This window comes from Hemitrygon akajei, chromosome 27, assembly GCF_048418815.1.
Source record: "Hemitrygon akajei chromosome 27, sHemAka1.3, whole genome shotgun sequence".
In the NCBI taxonomy this organism is placed as follows: domain Eukaryota; kingdom Metazoa; phylum Chordata; class Chondrichthyes; order Myliobatiformes; family Dasyatidae; genus Hemitrygon; species Hemitrygon akajei.
This window is the reverse complement of record NC_133150.1, coordinates 2,523,769-2,545,713: the sequence shown is the minus strand read 5'-3', so window position 1 is coordinate 2,545,713 and position 21,945 is coordinate 2,523,769. Positions and strand designations below refer to the sequence as shown.

The following is a 21,945-nucleotide window of genomic DNA, read 5'->3' as shown; positions in this document are numbered from 1 at the left end:
GTCATTACCCTAGTGTTGTTTTCAGCTGTCCCTGAAGTGCCATTCCACACGTCACCTCTACACTGACAGTCATTACCCTAGTGTTGTTTTCAGCTGCCCCTGAAGTGCCATTCCACACGTCACCCCTACACTGACAGTCATTACTCTAGTGTTGTTTATCAGCTGTCCCTGAAGTGCCATTCCACACGTCACCCGTATACTGACAGTCACTGTCCTAGTGTTGTTTTCAGCTGTCCCTGAAGTGCCATTCCACACGTCACCCAGACACTGACAGTCATTACCCTAGTGTTGTTTTCAGCTGTCCCTGAAGTGCCATTCCACACGTCACCCGTACACTGACAGTCAGTGCCCTAGTGTTGTTTTCAGCTGTCCCTGAAGTGCCATTCCACACGTCACCCCTACACTGACAGTCATTACTCTAGTGTTGTTTATCAGCTGTCCCTGAAGTGCCATTCCACACGTCACCCCTACACTGACAGTCATTACCCTAGTGTTGTTTTCAGCTGTCCCTGAAGTGCCACTCCACACGTCACCCCTACACTGACAGTCACTGTCCTAGTGTTGTTTTCAGCTGTCCCTGAAGTGCCATTCCACACGTCACCCGTATACTGACAGTCACTTTCCTAGTGTTGTTTTCAGCTGTCTCTGAAGTGCCACTCCACACGTCACCCCTACACTGACAGTCACTGTCCTAGTGTTGTTTTCAGCTGTCCCTGAAGTGCCATTCCACACGTCACCTCTACACTGACAGTCATTACCCTAGTGTTGTTTATCAGCTGTCCCTGAAGTGCCATTCCACACGTCACCCGTACACTGACAGTCACTGTCCTAGTGGTGTTTTCAGCAGTCCCTGAAGTGCCATTCCACACGTCACCCGTACACTGACAGTCACTATCCTAGTGTTGTTTTCAGCTGTCCCTGAGGTGCCATTCCACACGTCACCCGTACACTGACAGTCACTGTCCTAGTGTTGTTTTCAGCTGTCCCTGAAGTGCCATTCCACACGTCACCCGTACACTGACAGTCACTGTCCTAGTGTTGTTTTCAGCTGTCCCTGAAGCACCATTCCACACGTCACCCATACACTAACAGTCACTGCCCTAGTGTTGTTTTCAGCTGTCCCTGAAGTGCCATTCCACACGTCACCCGTACACTGACAGTCATTACCCTAGTGTTGTTTTCAGCTGTCCGTGAAGTGCCATTCCACACGTCACCTCTACACTGACAGTCATTACCCTAGTGTTGTTTATCAGCAGTCCCTGAAGTGCCACTCCACACGTCACCCCTACACTGACAGTCACTGTCCTAGTGTTGTTTTCAGCTGTCCCTGAAGTGCCATTCCACACGTCACCCGTATACTGACAGTCACTGTCCTAGTGTTGTTTTCAGCTGCCCCTAAAGTGCCATTCCACACGTCACCCCTACACTGACAGTCACTGTCCTAGTGTTGTTTTCAGCTGTCCCTGAAGTGCCATTCTACACGTCACCAGTACACTGACAGTCATTACCCTAGTGTTGTTTTCAGCTGTCCCTGAAGTGCCACTCCACACGTCACCTCTACACTGACAGTCATTACCCTATTGTTGTTTATCAGCAGTCCCTGAAGTGCCACTCCACACGTCACCCCTACACTGACAGTCACTGTCCTAGTGTTGTTTTCAGCTGTCCCTGAAGTGCCATTCCACACGTCACCCGTATACTGACAGTCACTTTCCTAGTGTTGTTTTCAGCTGTCTCTGAAGTGCCATTCCACACGTCACCCGTACACTGACGGTCACTGTCCTAGTGTTGTTTTCAGCTGTCCCTGAAGTGCCATTCCACACGTCACCTCTACACTGACAGTCATTACCCTAGTGTTGTTTATCAGCAGTCCCTGAAGTGCCACTCCACACGTCACCCCTACACTGACAGTCACTGTCCTAGTGTTGTTTTCAGCTGTCCCTGAAGTGCCATTCCACACGTCACCCGTACACTGACAGTCACTGTCCTAGTGTTGTTTTCAGCTGTCCCTGAAGCACCATTCCACACGTCACCCGTACACTAACAGTCACTGCCCTTGTGTTGTTTTCAGCTGTCCCTGAAGTGCCATTCCACACGTCACCCGTACACTGACAGTCATTACCCTAGTGTTGTTTTCAGCTGTCCCTGAAGTGCCATTCCACACGTCACCTCTACACTGACAGTCATTACCCTAGTGTTGTTTATCAGCAGTCCCTGAAGTGCCACTCCACACGTCACCCGTACACTGACAGTCACTGTCCTAGTGTTGTTTTCAGCTGTCCCTGAAGTGCCATTCCACACGTCACCCGTATACTGACAGTCACTGTCCTAGTGTTGTTTTCAGCTGCCCCTAAAGTGCCATTCCACACGTCACCCCGTACACTGACAGTCACTGTCCTAGTGTTGTTTTCAGCTGTCCCTGAAGTGCCATTCAACACGTCACCAGTACACTGACAGTCATTACCCTAGTGTTGTTTTCAGCTGTCCCTGAAGTGCCACTCCACACGTCACCCGTACACTGACAGTCATTACCCTAGTGTTGTTTTCAGCTGTCCCTGAAGTGCCATTCCACACGTCACCCGTATACTGACAGTCACTGTCTTAGTGTTGTTTTCAGCTGTCCCTGAAGTACCATTCCACACGTCACCCGTACACTGACAGTCACTGTCCTAGTGTTGTTTTCGGCTGTCCCTGAAGTGCCATTCCACACGTCACCCGTACACTGACAGTCAGTGCCCTAGTGTTGTTTTCAGCTGTCCCTGAAGTGCCATTCCACACGTCACCCGTACACTGACAGTCACTGTCCTAGTGTTGTTTATCAGCTGTCCCTGAAGTGCCATTCTACACGTCACCCCTACACTAACAGTCATTACCCTGGTGTTGTTTTCAGCTGTCCCTGACGTGCCACTCCACACGTCACCCCTACACTGACAGTCATTACTCTAGTGTTGTTTATCAGCTGTCCCTGAAGTGCCATTCCACACGTCACCCGTACACTGACAGTCACTGTCCTAGTGTTGTTTTCAGCTGCCTTGCTGCAGAATATCACTGGCATCTGTCAGAAGGTTTTTTTTCTGGCAGCTGTACTTTGGAAAGCATAATAATTTTTAAAAAACTAAATTACTGTAAGACACATATATAAAATTATGTAGTGCAGAAAGAGCTAAATGAATAGTGAGGTGGTGTTTGCGGTTTCATTGAACAGTCAGAAATTTGATCACAAAACGTGGAGTGTGTGTCTTCAGACTCCTGCCCCTCCTCCCTGATGGTAGGAACAGGAAGAGGTCACATCATGGCAGATGGGGGTCCTTAGTCCCACCCTTTTGGGGCTTCATCTTTTCAAGGTGTCCTCGATTCTGGTGCCCACGATGGAACTAGCTGAGTTTACAACTTCCTGTAGCTTTTTCCGATTCTGTGCAGTGGCCCCCCTAACACTAGACAGTGAGACAACTAGTTAGAATGCTCTCCACAGAACATCTGTAGAAATTTGGTGGTAGAGTCTTTGAAGATAGAGCAAGCTTCCTCACACTCTTAATGAAATATAGCCGCTGTTGTGCCTTCTTTGTAATGTTGTACCCAGGATAGATCTTCAAGGATGTTGATACTGAGAAACTTGAAACTGCTCACCTTTTCCTCTGTTGATCCCGCGAAGAAAACTGGTGTGTGTGTTCCCTCAATATCCCCTTACTAAAGTCCACAATCAATTCCTTCATCCTCTTGCCTACACAGGTAATGCTGGGGGATCTCAACAGGTCAGGCAGCAGCTATGGAAAAGGGTAAACTGTCAATATTCTGAGGACATGAGTTGAGTTAGGGGGCAAAAGTTTAAGGGTAACATGACGGGGAATTTCTTTACTCAGAGAGTGGTAGCTATGTGGAACGAGCTTCCAGTAGAAGTGGTAGAGGCAGGTTTGGTATTGTCATTTAAAGTAAAATTGGATAGATATATGGACAGGAAAGGAATGGAGGGTTATGGGCTGAGTGCAGGTAGGTGGGACTAGGTGAGAGTAAGCGTTCGGCACAGACTAGAAGGGCCAAGATGGCCTGTTTCCATGCTGTAATTGTTATATGGTTATATTTCAGGCTGAGACCTGGAAAGAGAGGGGAGAGGTTAAAGTAAGAAGGTGGGCGAGAGGAGGAAGAAGTACAAGATGGCAGGTGATAAGTGAAACCGGAAGGGGGTGAAGTAAAGAGCTCGGAAGTCAATTGGTGAAAGAGATAATGGGCTAGAGAAGAGGGAGTCTGATAGGAGAGGACATAAGACCATAGAAGAAAGGGAAGGGGAGGACACCAGAGGGAGGTAATGGACAGTTAGGAGAGGGAAACAGGAATGAGGAATGGTAAAGGGGGGTTAATTACCAGAAGTTCGAGAAGTCGAAGTTTATGCCATCAGGTTGGAGGCTACACATACAGAATATAAGGTGTTGTTTCTCAAAACTGAGTGTGCGGCCTCATTGAGGCTGTAGAGGAGGCTATGGACTGACATATGGGAATGGAAAGAAGAATTGAAATGGGTGACTACAGGAATATCCCGCTTTTTCTGGCAGACAGAGTATAGCTGCTTGGCAGAGTGGTCTTCCAATCTACGTTGGATCTCACTGATATACCGGGAGCCACACCGGGAGCACCAGATACAGTAGTTGACCACAACAGACTCTCGCAGATGAAGTGTTACCTCACCTGGCAGGATTTTGGAGCCATGAGTGGTAGTGAGGGAGGGGTATAGGGGCAGGTGTAGCACTTGTTCCGCTTGCAAGGATAAGTGTCAGGAGGGAGATCAGTTGGGGAGGGACGAGTTGACAAGGGAATCATATAGGGAGCAATCCCTGCAGAAAGCGGAAAGTGGGGGGCTAGGGAAAGATGTACTAAGCAATGGGATCCCATTGGAGATGGCGGAAGTTATGAAGAATTATGTGCTGGATGCGAAGGCCAGTGGGGTGGTAGGTGAGGACAAGAGGAACCCTATCCCTGGTGGGGTGGCAGGAGGATGGGGTGCGGGCAGATGTGTGTGAAATGGAAGAGATGCGGGTGAGGGCAGCATTGATGACGGAGGAAGAGAAGACCTTTCTTTGAAGAAAGAAGACATCTCATTAGTTCTGGAATGAAAAGCCTTCATCCTGAGAGCTGATACAGTGGAAACGAAGGAACTGAGAAAAGGGATGGCATTCTTACAGGTGACAGGGTGGAAAGAGGTGTAGTCCAGGTAGCTATGAAAATCAGTGGGTTTTAAAAGATATCAGTAGATAGGCTGTCTCCAGAGATGGAGACAGAGAAATTGAGAACAGGGCAGGAGGGGGTTCCGGTGACATCATCATCGAGAATGGCAGCTTAAGTCACTAGCTTCTCCGGAAAAATGCGTATTAAGCCCCGTTAACCATCAAATATAATATTTTTTGAAAAATATTTGAACTGAAAAGAGGGGCAAGAATGGGGAAAAGGAATGGAAATAAAAAAAGTGACACTGTGGAGCCTGCGTCCGAGAGGAGTACAGCGAGCGGCTCTCCGACCCGACTGCGTACTAGTGAGGCGGACACTGGGCCTCATTCAGGCGAAGCGGCGAATGTGATCGAAATCCTGAAAGAAATAATGGAGTTCCAGAAAGAAATAAAGCAGCAGCTCCATGATATTAAGTCAGAGCTTGCCAGCATCAATCAAAAAATAGCGGTGGCAGAGACTCGAACTGAGAAGGTGGAAGATCGCGTTCAAAACGTGGAACAAATACTGAGTAAGACAATAAAAATATTACATCACCAAGAAGGTAAACTGCTTGACCTGGAGGGAAGATCACGGCGGAGAAATATCAGAATCTACAACGTTCCCGAAGGAGCGGAGGGCTCGTCTATGACGGAGTTTGTCGGAAAGTTACAGCGGGACGCGCTGGATCTTCCCTCGGCTATGAAGCTGGAAGTCGAAAGAGCCCACCGCGCGCTCGTCCCGAAACCTACCCAGGATGGAAAGCCACGCTCAATAATAATAAAATTCCATCGGTACAGCACCAAGGCGGAGATTCTACGAAGGGCCTGGGGTAAGAAGAGAGTGTTTTTCGACGATAACTTAGTATATTTCAACCAAGATTACCCCCCCCCGCCACCCGCAGGCCTGCAGAAACATAAAGAATACTCTGAAGTAAAGTGAGTACTAAAGCAAAAAAAGATTAGATTTCAAACTCCGTACCCTGCTAAACTTCGAGTGTTTTATGACAACGGGACGCAGTTGTACCAAACAGTGGAAGAGGCGACTACAGACATGAAGGCCAGAGGGTTGCCCGTCAGCGTGACCAAGACGAGGGTAAACCTGGCTGAGGAATTATCCCACTCCGCTTGGGAAATAGAGCAAGAATCGAGAAGGCAGGAGACGGGAGGAGGCTAAGAGAAATATATCAGGAAGAGACCAGGAGTTTCCCAAAGACAGTCCTCACCCCCTTCAGAAGAGCCATAAGGTTTGGCTAACGCTAAAAATGTTGAGAAGCTAAACAGAAGCAAAAGTACACAGTGATATACCTATCTCAAGAATTACTTATTATAATGTGGATTTTATATTACTTAGTTGTTATTCTTTATTCGCTCACTTACTCCTTTTTCCCCGCCAAAATGAGAACATATATGTATGTATGTAATGTGTGTGTGTTGTGCATATATATATAGGAGGAGTACACGGAAATCTTTTCTGTGTAATGGATTTGTTCACTGACTTTTATGAATACTGCAATGGGGGCCCTCAACTCACAAGTAGGAGGGGTTATCCCCCACAGCTGGACATTTCCTCTAGCTCAACGCAGGGTCATCTACTAGAGACCTCAGCCTTGGAATCACACGTTTGTTGCCATTTTTGTTATTATTTGCGTTTCTTGGTTCTTATTTGTTCAGGGAGTAGATTGATTAAGTTTTATTCTAATTTCAATGATACATTGACAGATAAATACAGATGGCTAAGGACAAGGTAAAAGTCATTTCTTTTAATGTCAATGGGCTATTAAATCCAATCAAATGTAAGAGAATTTTATCCAATTTGGAACAATTTGATTCATACTGGGAAAAATGGTTTAACTACATAATGCCTCATAGGTCTGATTTTATTCTCACAAATCAATGAATCTGTTGTAAAAAAAAAGATCACTCCCTACTTGTACATAGTTCTTTCCTTTTGCTTGTTTTTTCTTTCCACTCTTTTCTATAAGTGTGTACCTCAGATAAATACTCTGGAGATTTGTGATATATATGATTATATGATCTATATGTACAATGTCTGAAATACATCTTATGGAAATGTTTGTTTGATGATGAACTTCAATAAAAAAATAAATTACAAAAAAAAAGAGAACAGGGCAGGAGGTGTCAGAAATGGACCATACTTTGTTACCTTATCATTTCATGTCAGAGTCACCTGTTGTTCAGGTACTCCCATACCAAGTGTACAATCAGTCTACGTATATAAGCTAATCTTACATACACTCAGTGGCTAATTAAGTACACCTGTACATCTGTTCATTAATGGAAATATCTAATTGGCCAATCATGTTAAAGCATGCACACGTGGTCATGATGTCCAGTTGTTGTTCAGACCAAACATCAGTTTGGGGGAAGAAATGTGATCTACGTGACTTTGCCTGTCGATTGATTGTTGGTGCCAGATGGGGTGGATAGAGTATCTCAGAAACTGTTGATGTCCTGGGATTTCCACACATAACAGTCTTTAGAGTTTACAGAAAATCGTGCAAAAAACAAAAAACATCCAGTGAATGGCAGTTCTGTGGGCAAAAGCACCTTGTTAACGAGAGAGGTCAGTGGAGAATGGCCAGACTGGTTCAAGCTGACAGGAAGGTGACAGTAACTCAAATTACCATGTGTTACAGCAGTAGTGTTCAGAAGAGCATCTCTGAATGAACAATATATTGAACCTTAAAGTGGACGACCACAAACATACACTCAGTAGCCACACAAAATGTTGTAGGAATTCAGCAGTCAGACAGCATCTATGGAAATGTCTCGGGCCGAGACTCTTCTTCAGGACTGAAAAGGAAGGGGGAAGACATCAGGATAAAAAAGATGGGGGGGGGAAGGAAATGAGGATAGCTAGAAGGTGAAGCCAGGTGAGTTGGAAAAATAAAGGGCTAGAGAAGAAGGAATCTGATAGGAGAGGAGAGTGGACAAAGGGAATGAGGATTGGACTCGGGGGGGTGATAGGCAGGTGAGAAGAGGCTAGAGTGAGGAATGGAAGAAGGGAGGGGAAGGGACTTTTTTTTAACTAGAAGGAAAAATCATTATTCATGCCATTAGGTTGGAGTCTACCCAGATAGATTGCAAGCTGTGGTGGCCTTATCTTGACACAAGAGGAGACAATGGACCAACATGTTGGAATGGGAATGGGAATTGGAATTAAAATGTTTGGCTCCCAGGAAGTTCCACTTTTGGTGAATGGAGTGGAGGCGCTCAATGAAGCGGGCCCCCAATTTACAATGTAGAGGAGGCAGCATCGGGAACACTAGACAGAATGAACAACCCCAGCAGATTCGCACTTGATATGGTGCTGCAAATCTGGAAGGACTGTTTGGGGCACTGAATGGAGGTGAATGGGCAGGTGTAGCACTTCGGCCACTTGCAGGGATAAGTGCCAGGAGGGAGATTATTGGGGAGGGACAAATGGACGAGGGATTCACGGAGGGAGCAATCCCTGTGGAAAGTGGAGGGAGGAGAGGAGGGGAGGTAACAATATGTTTGGTGGTAGGATCCCTTTGGAGATGGTGGAGAATGATGTGTTGGATGTGGAGGCTCATGGGGTGGTAGGTGAGGATAAGAGGAACTCTTATTGTTAAGGCAGCTGGAAGATGAGGTGAGCGTGGATGTTTGGGGAATAGGGGAGATTCAGGTGAGGGCAGTGTCAATAGTGGAGGAAGGAAAGCCTGCTGTTTGAAGAAGGAGGACATCTCTGATGTCCTGGAAAAGAATGCCGCATCTGGGAAAAGAACAGGCAAAGGAGCTGAGAAAGCTGACAAAATTATCAGGGGTGTTGGTAGGATAAATGCAAGCAGGCTTTTTCTACTGAGGTTGGGGAAGACTAGAACTAGAGGTCATGGATTAGACCATAAGACTACAAGACATGGGAGCAGAATTAGTCCATCTGGCCCATCGAGTCTGCTCAGCCATTCAATCATGGCTGATACTTTTTACTCTATCTCCTCCTCAACCCCAGTTCCCAGCCTTCTTCCTGTAACCTTTGATGTCATGTCCAATCAAGAACCTGTCAATCTCTGCCTACTTCCCTGTACCTTTGATAAATTGTACTCTTGCTCTCCCGTACAAGCCAAAGGTCATCCAGCTGCAGCTCCAAATCCCTAACATGGTCTTCAAGGAGCTGCAAGCAGATGCACTTCATGCAGATGTAGTTCCCCAGGAGACTCTGGGTCTCCCAGTTCTCTAACATCTGGCACAAAGAGCACACCACAGCCATTTAAATGTTATGGTAAGAGAGGGGAAAGAAACCAAAAATGAAACCTTAAAGACACTTACACAGAGCCGATGCCTCTTCTAAGCCGAAGCACCTTTTGAGCCAAAACCTATCACTTCTACTCTCGCTAATGGCCTGCTCTCGCCAGTGGCCCACTCCTGACAATGGCCCCTCCGCTTATCTCTTCTGTACTTTTATTTAGTTTGTAGAGCTCTGTTGATGCCGCTGCTAGGCCACGTACAATGGATTAACACCCTGAAGTTCCCTTTTTAAATAACCACCTCCGACCTGCGAGAAATGCCTCTTGGTAGAGCACTGTAGATGCCGCTGATAGGCCACGTACAGTGATTAAGGTTGAAGGTGAAATGTTTAAGGAAAACATGAGAGGGAACGTCACTCAGACGGAACTGCATTTTTACAGGAGATAGGGTGGGAAGAGTATAACCGTGGGAATCAGTATGTTTCTGAAAGATGTTGGTTGACAGTTTATCATTTATTAGGTACAGGAGGCACCTGATGAGGTGACCACTGAGTGTATCGGCCAAAAGACATAGGAGCAGAATTAGGCCTTTCAGCCCATCGACTGTTCCACCTGTAAACCGCTCCTATGTATATACTGCCACACTCAAAGGGTTACTCGTACACTGTGTTTTATAGGAATGCTTTTATATTCATATTAATTGGCTTCTTTAAGCTTATGGTGTTTCTTATGCTGCATCGAATCTGGAATAACAATCCAGAATAAACATTCTCCTTCAGATTCAAGATTCACTATTGTTTCATGTCATTTTCTGTCCACAAGTTACTCCAGATCTGATGCAACACAAAAGCAATAATAATAACACACAATAAATATAAATACATAAGATAGCTTATACACAGAGATTGACTGTATGTCCATAAGGTGATGCTAGGCTAATTGGGAAATGGTGGAGTTTGTGGGTGGAGGTGTTGATCAGCCTTACTGCTTGGGGAAAGTAACTCTTTTTAGGTTTGGTGGTCCTGGCGTGAATGCCTCCCTGATGGAAGAGGGGCAAACAGTCCATGAGCAGAGAGGGTGGGATTCTCCATGACATTGCTGGCCTTTTCTGGTACTCTGAACTGTAGACACTCATGTACTGATGAATGACGATAAGCAATTTGAATCTTGAACCATCTTAAAATTCTGATAGTCTGCTGTTCTTGAAATTAATACAAAATTGAACGAATTCAAGTAGACATTGACCAGCTGAGCTGTTGACCTCTTGCTCTACCTTCGGCCTCACAGGTCTTCGGAAAGATTGCCAACGTGGACGGGGCGCAGATTAATCGGAACAACAACTTTCAGACCTTCCCGCAGGCTGTGCTCCTGCTCTTCAGGTGAGTGGCCGCCTCGCATTCTGCACCTACCCTCTGTTCACATGTAGCCCTGTGGAGTCTGACGGGGGCCCATCCCACGGGCTGTGATTTCACATGTAGCCCTGTGGAGTCTGACGGGGGCCCATCCCACGGGCTGTGATTTCACATGTAGCCCTGTGGAGTCTGACGGGGGCCCATCCCACGGGCTGTGATTTCACATGTAGCCCTGTGGAGTCTGACGGGGGCCCATCCCACGGGCTGTGATTTCACATGTAGCCCTGTGGAGTCTGACGGGGGCCCATCCCACGGGCTGTGATTTCACATGTAGCCCTGTGGAGTCTGACGGGGGCCCATCCCACGGGCTGTGATTTCACATGTAGCCCTGTGGAGTCTGACGGGGGCCCATCCCACGGGCTGTGATTTCACATGTAGCCCTGTGGCTGACGGGGGCCCATCCCACGGGCTGTGATTTCACATGTAGCCCTGTGGAGTCTGACGGGGGCCCATCCCACGGGCTGTGATTTCACATGTAGCCCTGTGGAGTCTGACGGGGGCCCATCCCACGGGCTGTGATTTCACATGTAGCCCTGTGGAGTCTGACGGGGGCCCATCCCACGGGCTGTGATTTCACATGTAGCCCTGTGGAGTCTGACGGGGGCCCATCCCACGGGCTGTGATTTCACATGTAGCCCTGTGGAGTCTGACGGGGGCCCATCCCACGGGCTGTGATTTCACATGTAGCCCTGTGGAGTCTGACGGGGGCCCATCCCACGGGCTGTGATTTCACATGTAGCCCTGTGGAGTCTGACGGGGGCCCATCCCACGGGCTGTGATTTCACATGTAGCCCTGTGGAGTCTGACGGGGGCCCATCCCACGGGCTGTGATTTCACATGTAGCCCTGTGGAGTCTGACGGGGGCCCATCCCACGGGCTGTGATTTCACATGTAGCCCTGTGGCTGACGGGGGCCCATCCCACGGGCTGTGATTTCACATGTAGCCCTGTGGAGTCTGACGGGGGCCCATCCCACGGGCTGTGATTTCACATGTAGCCCTGTGGAGTCTGACGGGGGCCCATCCCACGGGCTGTGATTTCACATGTAGCCCTGTGGAGTCTGACGGGGGCCCATCCCACGGGCTGTGATTTCACATGTAGCCCTGTGGAGTCTGACGGGGGCCCATCCCACGGGCTGTGATTTCACATGTAGCCCTGTGGAGTCTGACGGGGGCCCATCCCACGGGCTGTGATTTCACATGTAGCCCTGTGGCTGACGGGGGCCCATCCCACGGGCTGTGATTTCACATGTAGCCCTGTGGAGTCTGACGGGGGCCCATCCCACGGGCTGTGATTTCACATGTAGCCCTGTGGAGTCTGACGGGGGCCCATCCCACGGGCTGTGATTTCACATGTAGCCCTGTGGAGTCTGACGGGGGCCCATCCCACGGGCTGTGATTTCACATGTAGCCCTGTGGAGTCTGACGGGGGCCCATCCCACGGGCTGTGATTTCACATGTAGCCCTGTGGAGTCTGACAGCGGCCTTTCTTGTACTTCCCCTCTGCAGGTGTGCCACGGGAGAGGCCTGGCAGGAGATCATGTTGGCATCCCAGCCCGGCAAGCTGTGCGACCCGGAGTCTGACTACCAGCCTGGCGAGGAGTACACGTGTGGTACCAACTTCGCTGTATTCTATTTCATCAGCTTCTACATGCTCTGCGCCTTCCTGGTGAGTGTTCCAGTGTGGTTGTGACTGCAGCCTTCCTCTCATCTGTCTAGGCAGGGTCCCATGGCTCTGATGCTCAGACATTCTTCATCTTCGGTTGTCCATCGAAATCCGATGACGACATCCTCTCCTTTAATGGTGAGATCTTTGATGACTATACAGTTCTATCCTGGACCCACAAGTTCTATTGCAGGCGGTATTTGTACATGTGATAGTGGTGGTGGTAGTGATGGCAACCATGACTGCATTTTTCCTGGCTCTCTTCTGCTACGGTCAGCAGCGACATCCTCCAGGTCCTCAGGTCTGATCTTGCACTTCCTTTAAGCATTCTTCATCTGATCCTTATAGTGCTTCTTTGGCCCTCCAGCTGAGCGTTGACCATGATGTAGCTGGCTGTATGACACTCTGCGGGGTAGCCAACATGGGGCATCCTTATCACGTGCCCCAGCCACTGCAGCTGACACTGGGTGATCATGGCCTCAATACTTCTGCAGTTGGTCTTTACAAGTATTTCAGTGTGAGGCACCCGCTCACGCCACCTAATTGTGGCCTTTATCGACCTCTCCAAAGCATTCGACACTGCGCAAAGAGAGGTCGATAAAGGCCACAAATAGGTTCTGATGTTGCTTCCAGCACTTTTCCTGAAGCTGCCGGGCTGTGAAGATCATGTCAATCAGGCTCCTGTTCTTCCTAAATCCACACTGCAATTCAGGCATCATTGGCTCAGTAATGTTGCTGATGAGTCTCTGAAGCATTACCTTAGCCAGGACCTTTCCAGCAACGGAAAGGAGTGTTATGCAGATGGCCTCTTCTACCTATTACCTTATAGCTTCTTACTTAACCATATAACCATTACAGCACGGAAACAGGCCATCTTGGCCCTTCTAGTCCGTGCTGAACGCTTACTCTCACCTAGTCCCACCGACCTGCACTCAGCCCATAACCCTCCATTCCTTTCCTGTCCATATACCTATCCAATTCTACTTTAAATGACAATACTGAACCTGCCTCTACCACTTCTACTGGAAGCTCTTTCCACACAGCTGCCACTCTCTGAGTAAAGAAATTCCCCCTCGGGTTACCCCTAACTTTTGCCCTCTAACTCTCAGCTCATGTCCTCTTGTTTGAATCTCCCCTACTCTCAATGGAAAAAGCCTATTCATGTCAACTCTATCTATCCCCCTCATAATTTTAAATACTGTACCTCTATCAAGTCCCCCCTCAACCTTCTACACTCCAAAGAATAAAGACCTAACTTGTTCAACTTTTCTCTGTAACGTAGGTGCTGAAACCCAGGTAACATAGTAGTAAATCTTCTCTGTACTCTCTCTATTTTGATAACATCTTTCGTATAATTTGGTGACCAGAACTGTACACAATACTCCAAATTTGGCCTTGTACAATTTTAACATTACATCCCAACTCCTATACTCAATGTTCTGATTTATAAAGGCCAGCATACCAAAAGCTTTCTTCACCACCCTATCCACATGAGATTCCACCTTCAGGGAACTATGCACCATTATTTCTAGATCACTCTGTTCTACTGCATTCTTCAGTGCCCTACCATTTACCATGTATGTCCTATTTTGCTTATTCCTACCAAAATGTAGCACCTCACACTTATCAGCATTAAACTCCATCTGCCATCTTTCAGCCCAATCTCTAACTGGCCTAAGTCTCTCTGCAAACTTTGAAAACCTATTTTATTATCCACAACACCACCTTCATCCTTCACCTTCATCCTTCACCTTCATCCACTCTCCCCATTAACAACTACCCTCCACTCACCTGGCCTCATCTTTCACTTGGCAGCTTGTACTCCTTCCTTTCCAGTCCTGACCACAGCTATGTTGGCTTCCGGTAATTTCTCCCTCCTCCCCTTTTTCCTATTTTTCCATTCCCCATTCTGGCTCCCCTCTTACACTTCCTCATCTGTCCATCACCTCCCTCTGGTGCCCCTCCTCCTTCCCTTTCTCCCATGGCCCACTGTCCGGTACACCTGGTCTCACCTATCATATTCTGGTTTGTCCTCCTTCCCCTCTGCTAGCTTCTTACTCTGGCGCCTTCCTCTTTCCTGTCCAGTCCCCTGAAAGGTTTTGGCTGGAGACATTGGCTGTTTATTCATTTCCTGACCTGCAGAGTTCCTCCAGCATTTTGTGTGTTGTCACCAAGGATTTGTACATAATATCCCAATGGTGCAATGAAGCGAAAGGCTAACCACACGTCACAGGGAAAAGTTCAAGTTCAATTGTCATTCAACCACACACATGTACGGCTAAGCAAAACAGCATTGCTCTGGGGCCAAGGTACAAAATGCTGTACACAGAGACCCACACAGCACATAGGTGACGATCCAGCACAGACGGTCACAAATAATATTAGCACGTCCCAGAAGGTTGATGGTGCAAAGAACGTTTTCCAGTAGCCATGCAGTGCAGGGACTGAGCTAATAGATAGAGGGGGGTGGGGAGCTAGTTAGAATGGTTGATCAGATGAACTGCCTGGTGCAAGAAACTTTTAAGATAGCATGAAGTTTTCGTTTCAGTGAGGATGTGAGGAGACTCTCTCTGACGTGAGGAGACTCTCTGTGACGTGAGGAGACTCTCTGTGATGTGAGGAGACTCTCTGTGACGTGAGGAGACTGTGACATGAGGAGACTGTGACGTGAGGAGACTCTCTGTGACGTGAGGAGACTCTGTGACGTGAGGAGACTCTGACGTGAGGAGACTCTCTGTGACGTGAGGAGACTCTCTGTGACGTGAGGAGACTCTGACGTGAGGAGACTCTCTGTGACGTGAGGAGACTCTCTGTGACGTGAGGAGACTGTGACGTGAGGAGACTCTCTGTGACGTGAGGAGACTCTGTGACGTGAGGAGACTCTCTCTGACGTGAGGAGACTCTCTCTGATGTGAGGAGACTCTCTGTGATGTGAGGAGACTCTCTCTCTGACATGAGGAGACTCTGTGACGTGAGGAGTCTCTCTCTGACGTGAGGAGACTCTCTGACGTGAGGAGACTCTCTGTGACGTGAGGAGACTCTCTCTGACGTGAGGAGACTCTCTCTGATGTGAGGAGACTCTCTGTGACGTGAGGAGACTCTCTCTCTGACATGAGGAGACTCTGTGACGTGAGGAGTCTCTCTGACTTGAGGAGACTCTCTCTGATGTGAGGAGACTCTCTCTGATGTGAGGAGACTCTCTCTGATGTGACGAGACTCTCTCTGACGTGAGGAGACTCTCTCTGACGTGAGGAGACTCTCTCTGTGACGTGAGGAGACTCTCTGTGACGTGAGGAGACTCTCTCTGATGTGAGGAGACTCTCTGTGACGTGAGGAGACTCTCTCTGACCTGAGGAGACTCTCTCTGACCTGAGGAGTCTCTCTGTGATGTGAGGAGACTCTCTGTGAATTGAGGAGACTCTCTCTGACGTGAGGAGACTCTCTCTGACGTGAGGAGACTCTCTCTGTGACGTGAGGAGACTCTCTCTGTTGTGAGGAGACTCTCTGATGTGAGGAGACTGTGACGTGAGGAGACTCTCTGATGTGAGGAGACTCTCTCTGACGTGAGGAGACTCTCTCTGACGTAGGAGACTCTCTCTGTGACATGAGGAGACTCTCTGTGACGTGAGGAGACTCTCTCTGTGACGTGAAGAGACTCTCTGTGACGTGAGGAGACTCTCTCTGTGAGGTGAGGAGACTCTCTCTGACGTGAGGAGACCCTCTCTGTGACGTGAGGAGACTCTCTGTGATGTGAGGAGACTCTCTCTGATGTGACGAGACTCTCTGAGACGTGAGGAGACTCTCTCTGACGTGAGGAGACTCTCTCTGTGATGTGAGGAGACTCTCTGTGACGTGAGGAGACGCTCTCTCTGATGTGAGGAGACTCTCTGTGACATGAGGAGACTCTCTCTGACGTGAGGAGACTCTCTCTGTGACGTGAGGAGACTCTCTGTGATGTGAGGAGACTCTCTGACGTGAGGAGACTCTCTCTCTGACGTGAGGAGACTCTCTCTCTGACGTGAGGAGACTCACTCTGACGTGAGGAGACTCTCTCTGTGACATGAGGAGACTCTGTGACATGAGGAGACTCTCTGTGACGTGAGGAGACTCTCTCTGTGACGTGAGGAGACTATGTGATGTGACGAGACTCTCTGTGATGTGAGGAGACTCTCTCTGACGTGAGGAGACGCTCTCTGATGTGAGGAGACTCTCTGACGTAAGGAGACTCTCTGTGACGTGAGGAGACTCTCCGATGTGAGGAGACTCTCTCTGACGTGAGGAGACGCTCTCTGATGTGAGGAGACTCTCTGACGTAAGGAGACTCTCTGTGATGTGAGGAGACTCTCTCTGTGATGTGAGGTGACTCTCTGACGTGAGGAGACTCTCTGTGACGTGAGGAGACTGTCTCTGACGTGAGGAGACTCCCTGTGACGTGAGGAGACTCTCTCTCTGACGTGAGGAGACTCTCTGTGTGACGTGAGGAGACTCTCTCTGTGATGTGAGGAGACTCTGTGACGTGAGTAGACTCTCTCTGACGTGAGGAGACTCTCTGTGACGTGAGGAGACTCTCTCTCTGACATGAGGAGACTCTCTGTGACTTGAGGAGACTCTCTCTCTGACGTGAGGAGACTCTCTGTGACGTGAGGAGACTCTCTCTGACGTGAGGAGACTCTCTCTGACGTGACGAGACTCTCTCTGTGACGTGAGGAGACTCTCTCTGTGACGTGAGGAGACTCTCTGTGATGTGAGGATGTTCTCTATGTTGTAGAATTTCACCAAAATGGTAAAGATGGTGTCATCATACAACTCTCCCTTGGTCGATATTTTCCAGATAGCAAAGAAAAGTATCTTTTTTTACTTCATTGAAATCTGTTTTTGGCGTTAAATATGCTTTTGGGACTGTTAGTGCCTGCGATTTAGTTTGGAGATCAATAGAGTGATTCTGCACTTTGCTGCCTTCGCGAAGATTCTGACAAGTGAGTCCCTCGATGTGAAAGAAATTTAGATACGGGGTCTCAGCTGATGTTATAGTGCATTTCACTATTCAAAGCATCAAGGAACATTGAGACAGTAAGACGAATGCAGAAGGCATATGCGAGAGTTCAGCACTGATTGCCTGACTTTTGGTTGCTGCCGGGAAGGAGTCTATGAGCAGCCTCTTGCTATGTGGCTTTATGTGGCAGGCGGATCGACCTCTCCGCCTCGTCTGGTGTCCCTCTCCACCTCGTGTGTTGTCCCTCTCCACCTGGTGTGGTGTCCCTCCATGCCTCGTCTGGTGTCCCTCCGTGCCTCGTCTGGTGTCCCTCTCCGCCTCGTGTGGTGTCCCTCTCCGCCTCGTGTGTTGTCCCTCTCCGCCACGTGTGGTGACCCTCCGTGCCTCGTGTGGTGTCCCTCTCCACCTCGTGTGTTGTCCCTCTCCACCTGGTGTGGTGTCCCTCCGTGCCTCATCTGGTGTCCCTCCGTGCCTCGTCTGGTGTCCCTCTCCGCCTCGTGTGTTGTCCCTCTCCGCCTCGTGTGGTGACCCTCCGTGCCTCGTGTGGTGTCCCTCTCCACCTCGTGTGGTGTCCCTCTCCGCCTCGTGTGTTGTCCCTCCGTGCCTCGTCTGGTGTCCCTCTCCGCCTCGTGTGGTGTCACTCTCCGCCTCGTGTGTTGTCCCTCTCCACCTGGTGTGGTGTCCCTCCGTGCCTCGTCTGGTGTCCCTCTCCGCCTGGAGTGGTGCCCCTCTCCGCCTCGTGTGGTGCCCCTCCATGCCTCGTGTGTTGTCCCTCTCCGCCTCGTCTGGAGTCCCTCTCCGCCTCGTGTGCTGTCCCTCTCCGCCTCGTGTGCTATCCCTCTCCGCCTCGTCTGGAGTCCCTCTCCGCCTCGTGTGCTGTCCCTCTCCGCCTCGTGTGTTGTCCCTCTCCGCCTCGTGTGTTGTCCCTCACCGCCTCGTGTGTTGTCCCTCACCGCCTCGTGTGGTGTCCCTCCGTGCCTCGTCTGGTGTCCCTCTCCGCCTCGTGTGGTGTCCCTCTCTGCCTCGTGTGGTGTCCCTCTCCGCCTCGTGTGGTGTCCCTCTCCGCCTCGTGTGTTGTCCCTCTCCGCCTCGTCTGGAGTCCCTCTCCGCCTCATGTGTTGTCCCTCACCGCCTCGTGTGGTGTCCCTCCGTGCCTCGTCTGGTGTCACTCCGTGCCTCGTCTGGTGTCCCTCTCCGCCTCGTGTGGTGTCTCTCTCCGCCTCGTGTGGTGTCCCTCTCCGCCTCGTGTGGTGTCTCGCTCCGCCTCGTCTGGTGGCCCTCTCCACCTCGTCTGGAGTCCCTCTCCGCCTCGTGTGTTGTCCCTCTCCGCCTCGTCTGGAGTCCCTCTCCGCCTCGTGTGGTGTCTCGCTCCGCCTCGTCTGGAGTCCCTCTCCGCCTCGTGTGTTGTCCCTCTCCGCCTCGTGTGTTGTCCCTCACCGCCTCGTGTGTTGTCCCTCACTGCCTCGTGTGGTGTCCCTCCGTGCCTCGTCTGGTGTCCCTTTCCGCCTCGTGTGGTGTCCCTCTCCGCCTCGTGTGTTGTCTCTCTCCGCCTCGTGTGGTGTCCCTCCGTGCCTCGTCTGGTGTCCCTCCGTGCCTCGTCTGGTGTCCCTGTCCGCCTCGTGTGGTGTCCCTCTCTGCCTCGTGTGGTGTCCCTCTCCGCCTCGTGTGTTGTCTCTCTCCGCCTCGTGTGTTGTCCCTCTCCGCCTCGTCTGGAGTCCCTCTCCGCCTCATGTGTTGTCCCTCACCGCCTCGTGTGGTGTCCCTCCGTGCCTCGTCTGGTGTCACTCCGTGCCTCGTCTGGTGTCCCTCTCCACCTCGTGTGGTGTCCCTCTCCGCCTCGTGTGGTGTCTCTCTCCGCCTCGTGTGGTGTCCCTCTCCGCCTCGTGTGTTGTCTCTCTCCGCCTCGTGTGTTGTCCCTCTCCACCTGGTGTAGTGTCCCTCCGTGCCTCGTCTGGTGTCCCTCCGTGCCTCGTCTGGTGTCCCTCTCCACCTCGTGTGGTGTCCCTCTCCGCCTGGTGTGGTGTCCCTCCGTGCCTCGTCTGGTGTCCCTCCGTGCCTCGTCTGGTGTCCCTCTCCGCCTCGTGTGGTGTCCCTCTCCGCCTCGTGTGTTGTCCCTCCGTGCCTCGTGTGGTGTCCCTCTCCACCTCGTGTGTTGTCCCTCTCCACCTCGTGTGTTGTCCCTCTTCGCCTCGTGTGGTGGTGTCTCTCTCCGCCTCGTGTGGTGGTGTCCCTCTCCGCCTCGTGTGTTGTCTCGCTCCGCCTCGTCTGGTGCCCGTCTCCGCCTCGTGTGGTGTCCCTCTCCGCCTCGTGTGTTGTCCCTCTCCGCCTCGTCTGGAGTCCCTCTCCACCTCGTGTGTTGTCCCTCTTCGCCTCGTGTGGTGGTGTCTCTCTCCGCCTCGTGTGGTGGTGTCCCTCTCCGCCTCGTGTGTTGTCCCTCTCCGCCTCGTGTGGTGTCCCTCTCCGCCTCGTCTGGAGTCCCTCTCCGCCTCGTGTGGTGTCCCTCTCCGCCTCGTGTGTTGTCCCTCTCCGCCTCGTGTGGTGTCCCTCTCCGCCTCGTGTGGTGTCCCTCTCCGCCTCGTGTGGTGTCCCTCTCCGCCTCGTGTGGTGACCCTCTCCGCCTCGTGTGGTGTCCCTTTGTGCCTCGTCTGGTGTCCCTCTCCGCCTCGTCTGGTGTCCCTCTCCGCCTCGTGTGGTGTCCCTCTCCGCCTCGTGTGGTGTCCCTCCGTGCCTCGTCTGGTGTCCCTCTCCGCCTCGTGTGGTGTCCCTCTCCGCCTCGTGTGGTGTCCCTCTCCGCCTCATGTGGTGTCCCTCTCCGCCTCGTCTGGAGTCCCTCTCCGCCTCGTCTGGAGTCCCTCTCTGCCTCGTGTGGTGTCCCTCTCCGCCTCGTGTGCTGTCCCTCTCCGCCTCGTGTGGTGTCCCTCTCCGCCTCGTGTGTTGTCCCTCTCCACCTCGTCTGGAGTCCCTCTCCGCCTCGTGTGGTGTCTCACTCCGCCTCGTCTGGTGGCCCTCTCCACCTCGTCTGGAGTCCCTCTCCGCCTCGTGTGTTGTCTCTCTCCGCCTCGTGTATTGTCTCGCTCCGCCTCGTCTGGAGTCCCTCTCCGCCTCGTGTGGTGTCTCGCTCCGCCTCGTCTGGTGGCCCTCTCCGCCTCGTGTGGTGTCCCTCTTCGCCTCGTGTGGTGTCTCTCTCCGCCTCGTGTGGTGGTGTCCCTCTCCGCCTCGTGTGTTGTCTCGCTCCGCCTCGTCTGGTGCCCGTCTCCGCCTCGTGTGGTGCCCCTCTGTGCCTCATGTAGTGTCCCTCTCCGCCTCGTGTGTTGTCCCTCCGTGCCTCGTGTGGTGTCCCTCTCCACCTCGTGTGGTGTCCCTCTCCACCTCGTGTGTTGTCCCTCTGTGCCTCATGTGGTGTCCCTCTCCGCCTCGTGTGGTGTCCCTCTCCACCTCGTGTGGTGTCCCTCTCCGCCTCCTGTGGTGGTGTCCCTCTCCGCCTCGTGTGGTGTCCCTCTCCACCTCGTGTGGTGTCCCTCTCCGCCTCGTGTGGTGTCCCTCTCCGCCTCGTGTGTTGTCCCTCACCGCCTCGTGTGTTGTCTCGCTCCGCCTCGTGTGGTGTCCCTCTCCACCTCGTGTGTTGTCCCTCTCCGCCTCGTGTGGTGGTGTCCCTCTCCGCCTCGTGTGGTGGTGTCCCTCTCCGCCTCGTGTGTTGTCTCGCTCCGCCTCGTCTGGTGCCCGTCTCCGCCTCGTGTGGTGCCCCTCTGTGTCTCATGTAGTGTCCCTCTCCACCTCATGTGGTGTCCCTTTGTGCCTCGTGTGGTGTCCCTCTCCGCCTCGTGTGGTGTCCCTCTCCGCCTCGTGTGGTGTCCCTCTGTGCCTCGTGGTGTCCCTCTCCACCTCGTGTGGTGTCCCTCTCCACCTCGTGTGGTGTCCCTCTGTGCCTCGTGGTGTCCCTCTCCACCTCATGTGGTGTCCCTTTGTGCCTCGTGTGGTGTCCCTCTCTGCCTCGTGTGGTGCCCCTCCATGCCTCGTGTGTTGTCCCTCCATGCCTCATGTGGTGTCCCTCTCCGCCTCGTGTGGTGCCCCTCCATGCCTCGTGTGTTGTCTCGCTCCGCCTCGTCTGGAGTCCCTCTCCGCCTCGTGTGTTGTCCCTCCATGCCTCATGTGGTGTCCCTCTCCGCCTCGTGTGATGTCCCTCCATGCCTCATGTGGTGTCCCTCTCCGCCTTGTGTGATGCCCCTCCGTGCCTCGTGTGATGACCCTCTCCGCCTCGTGTGGTGTCCCTCTCCACCTCATGCAGTTGTTGTAGCCTGGGGAAAAGTACACACTCAGTACAACAAACACTTTTTCGGGTTTTAATTCCTTCATCTGTTTTAGATGTTTAGGTGCCGGAAGAGGGTCTTAAAGCAAAAGCAATGACTTTACAATTGGGTCCTGCTGTTACAATCTCCATTTAACCTTCGATGC

At 51.5% G+C, this 21,945-nt stretch overlaps 1 protein-coding gene across 5 annotated transcripts in view; it reads left to right on the top strand.

Annotated features, from left to right (window-relative positions):
* LOC140717085 (voltage-dependent L-type calcium channel subunit alpha-1S-like) overlaps positions 1-21,945 on the top strand; it is a 665,173-nt gene that overhangs the window by 446,717 nt on the left and 196,511 nt on the right. For all 5 annotated transcript variants that reach the window (XR_012096443.1, XM_073030268.1, XM_073030267.1 and 2 more), the window contains 2 exons: positions 10,712-10,803; positions 12,344-12,503. Coding sequence is in view for 4 of the 5 variants with exons in the window: in XM_073030268.1 (XP_072886369.1) it covers positions 10,712-10,803; positions 12,344-12,503 (252 nt within the window). In the remaining variant the exon portion in view is untranslated. The remainder of the gene's footprint in view (positions 1-10,711; positions 10,804-12,343; positions 12,504-21,945) is intronic.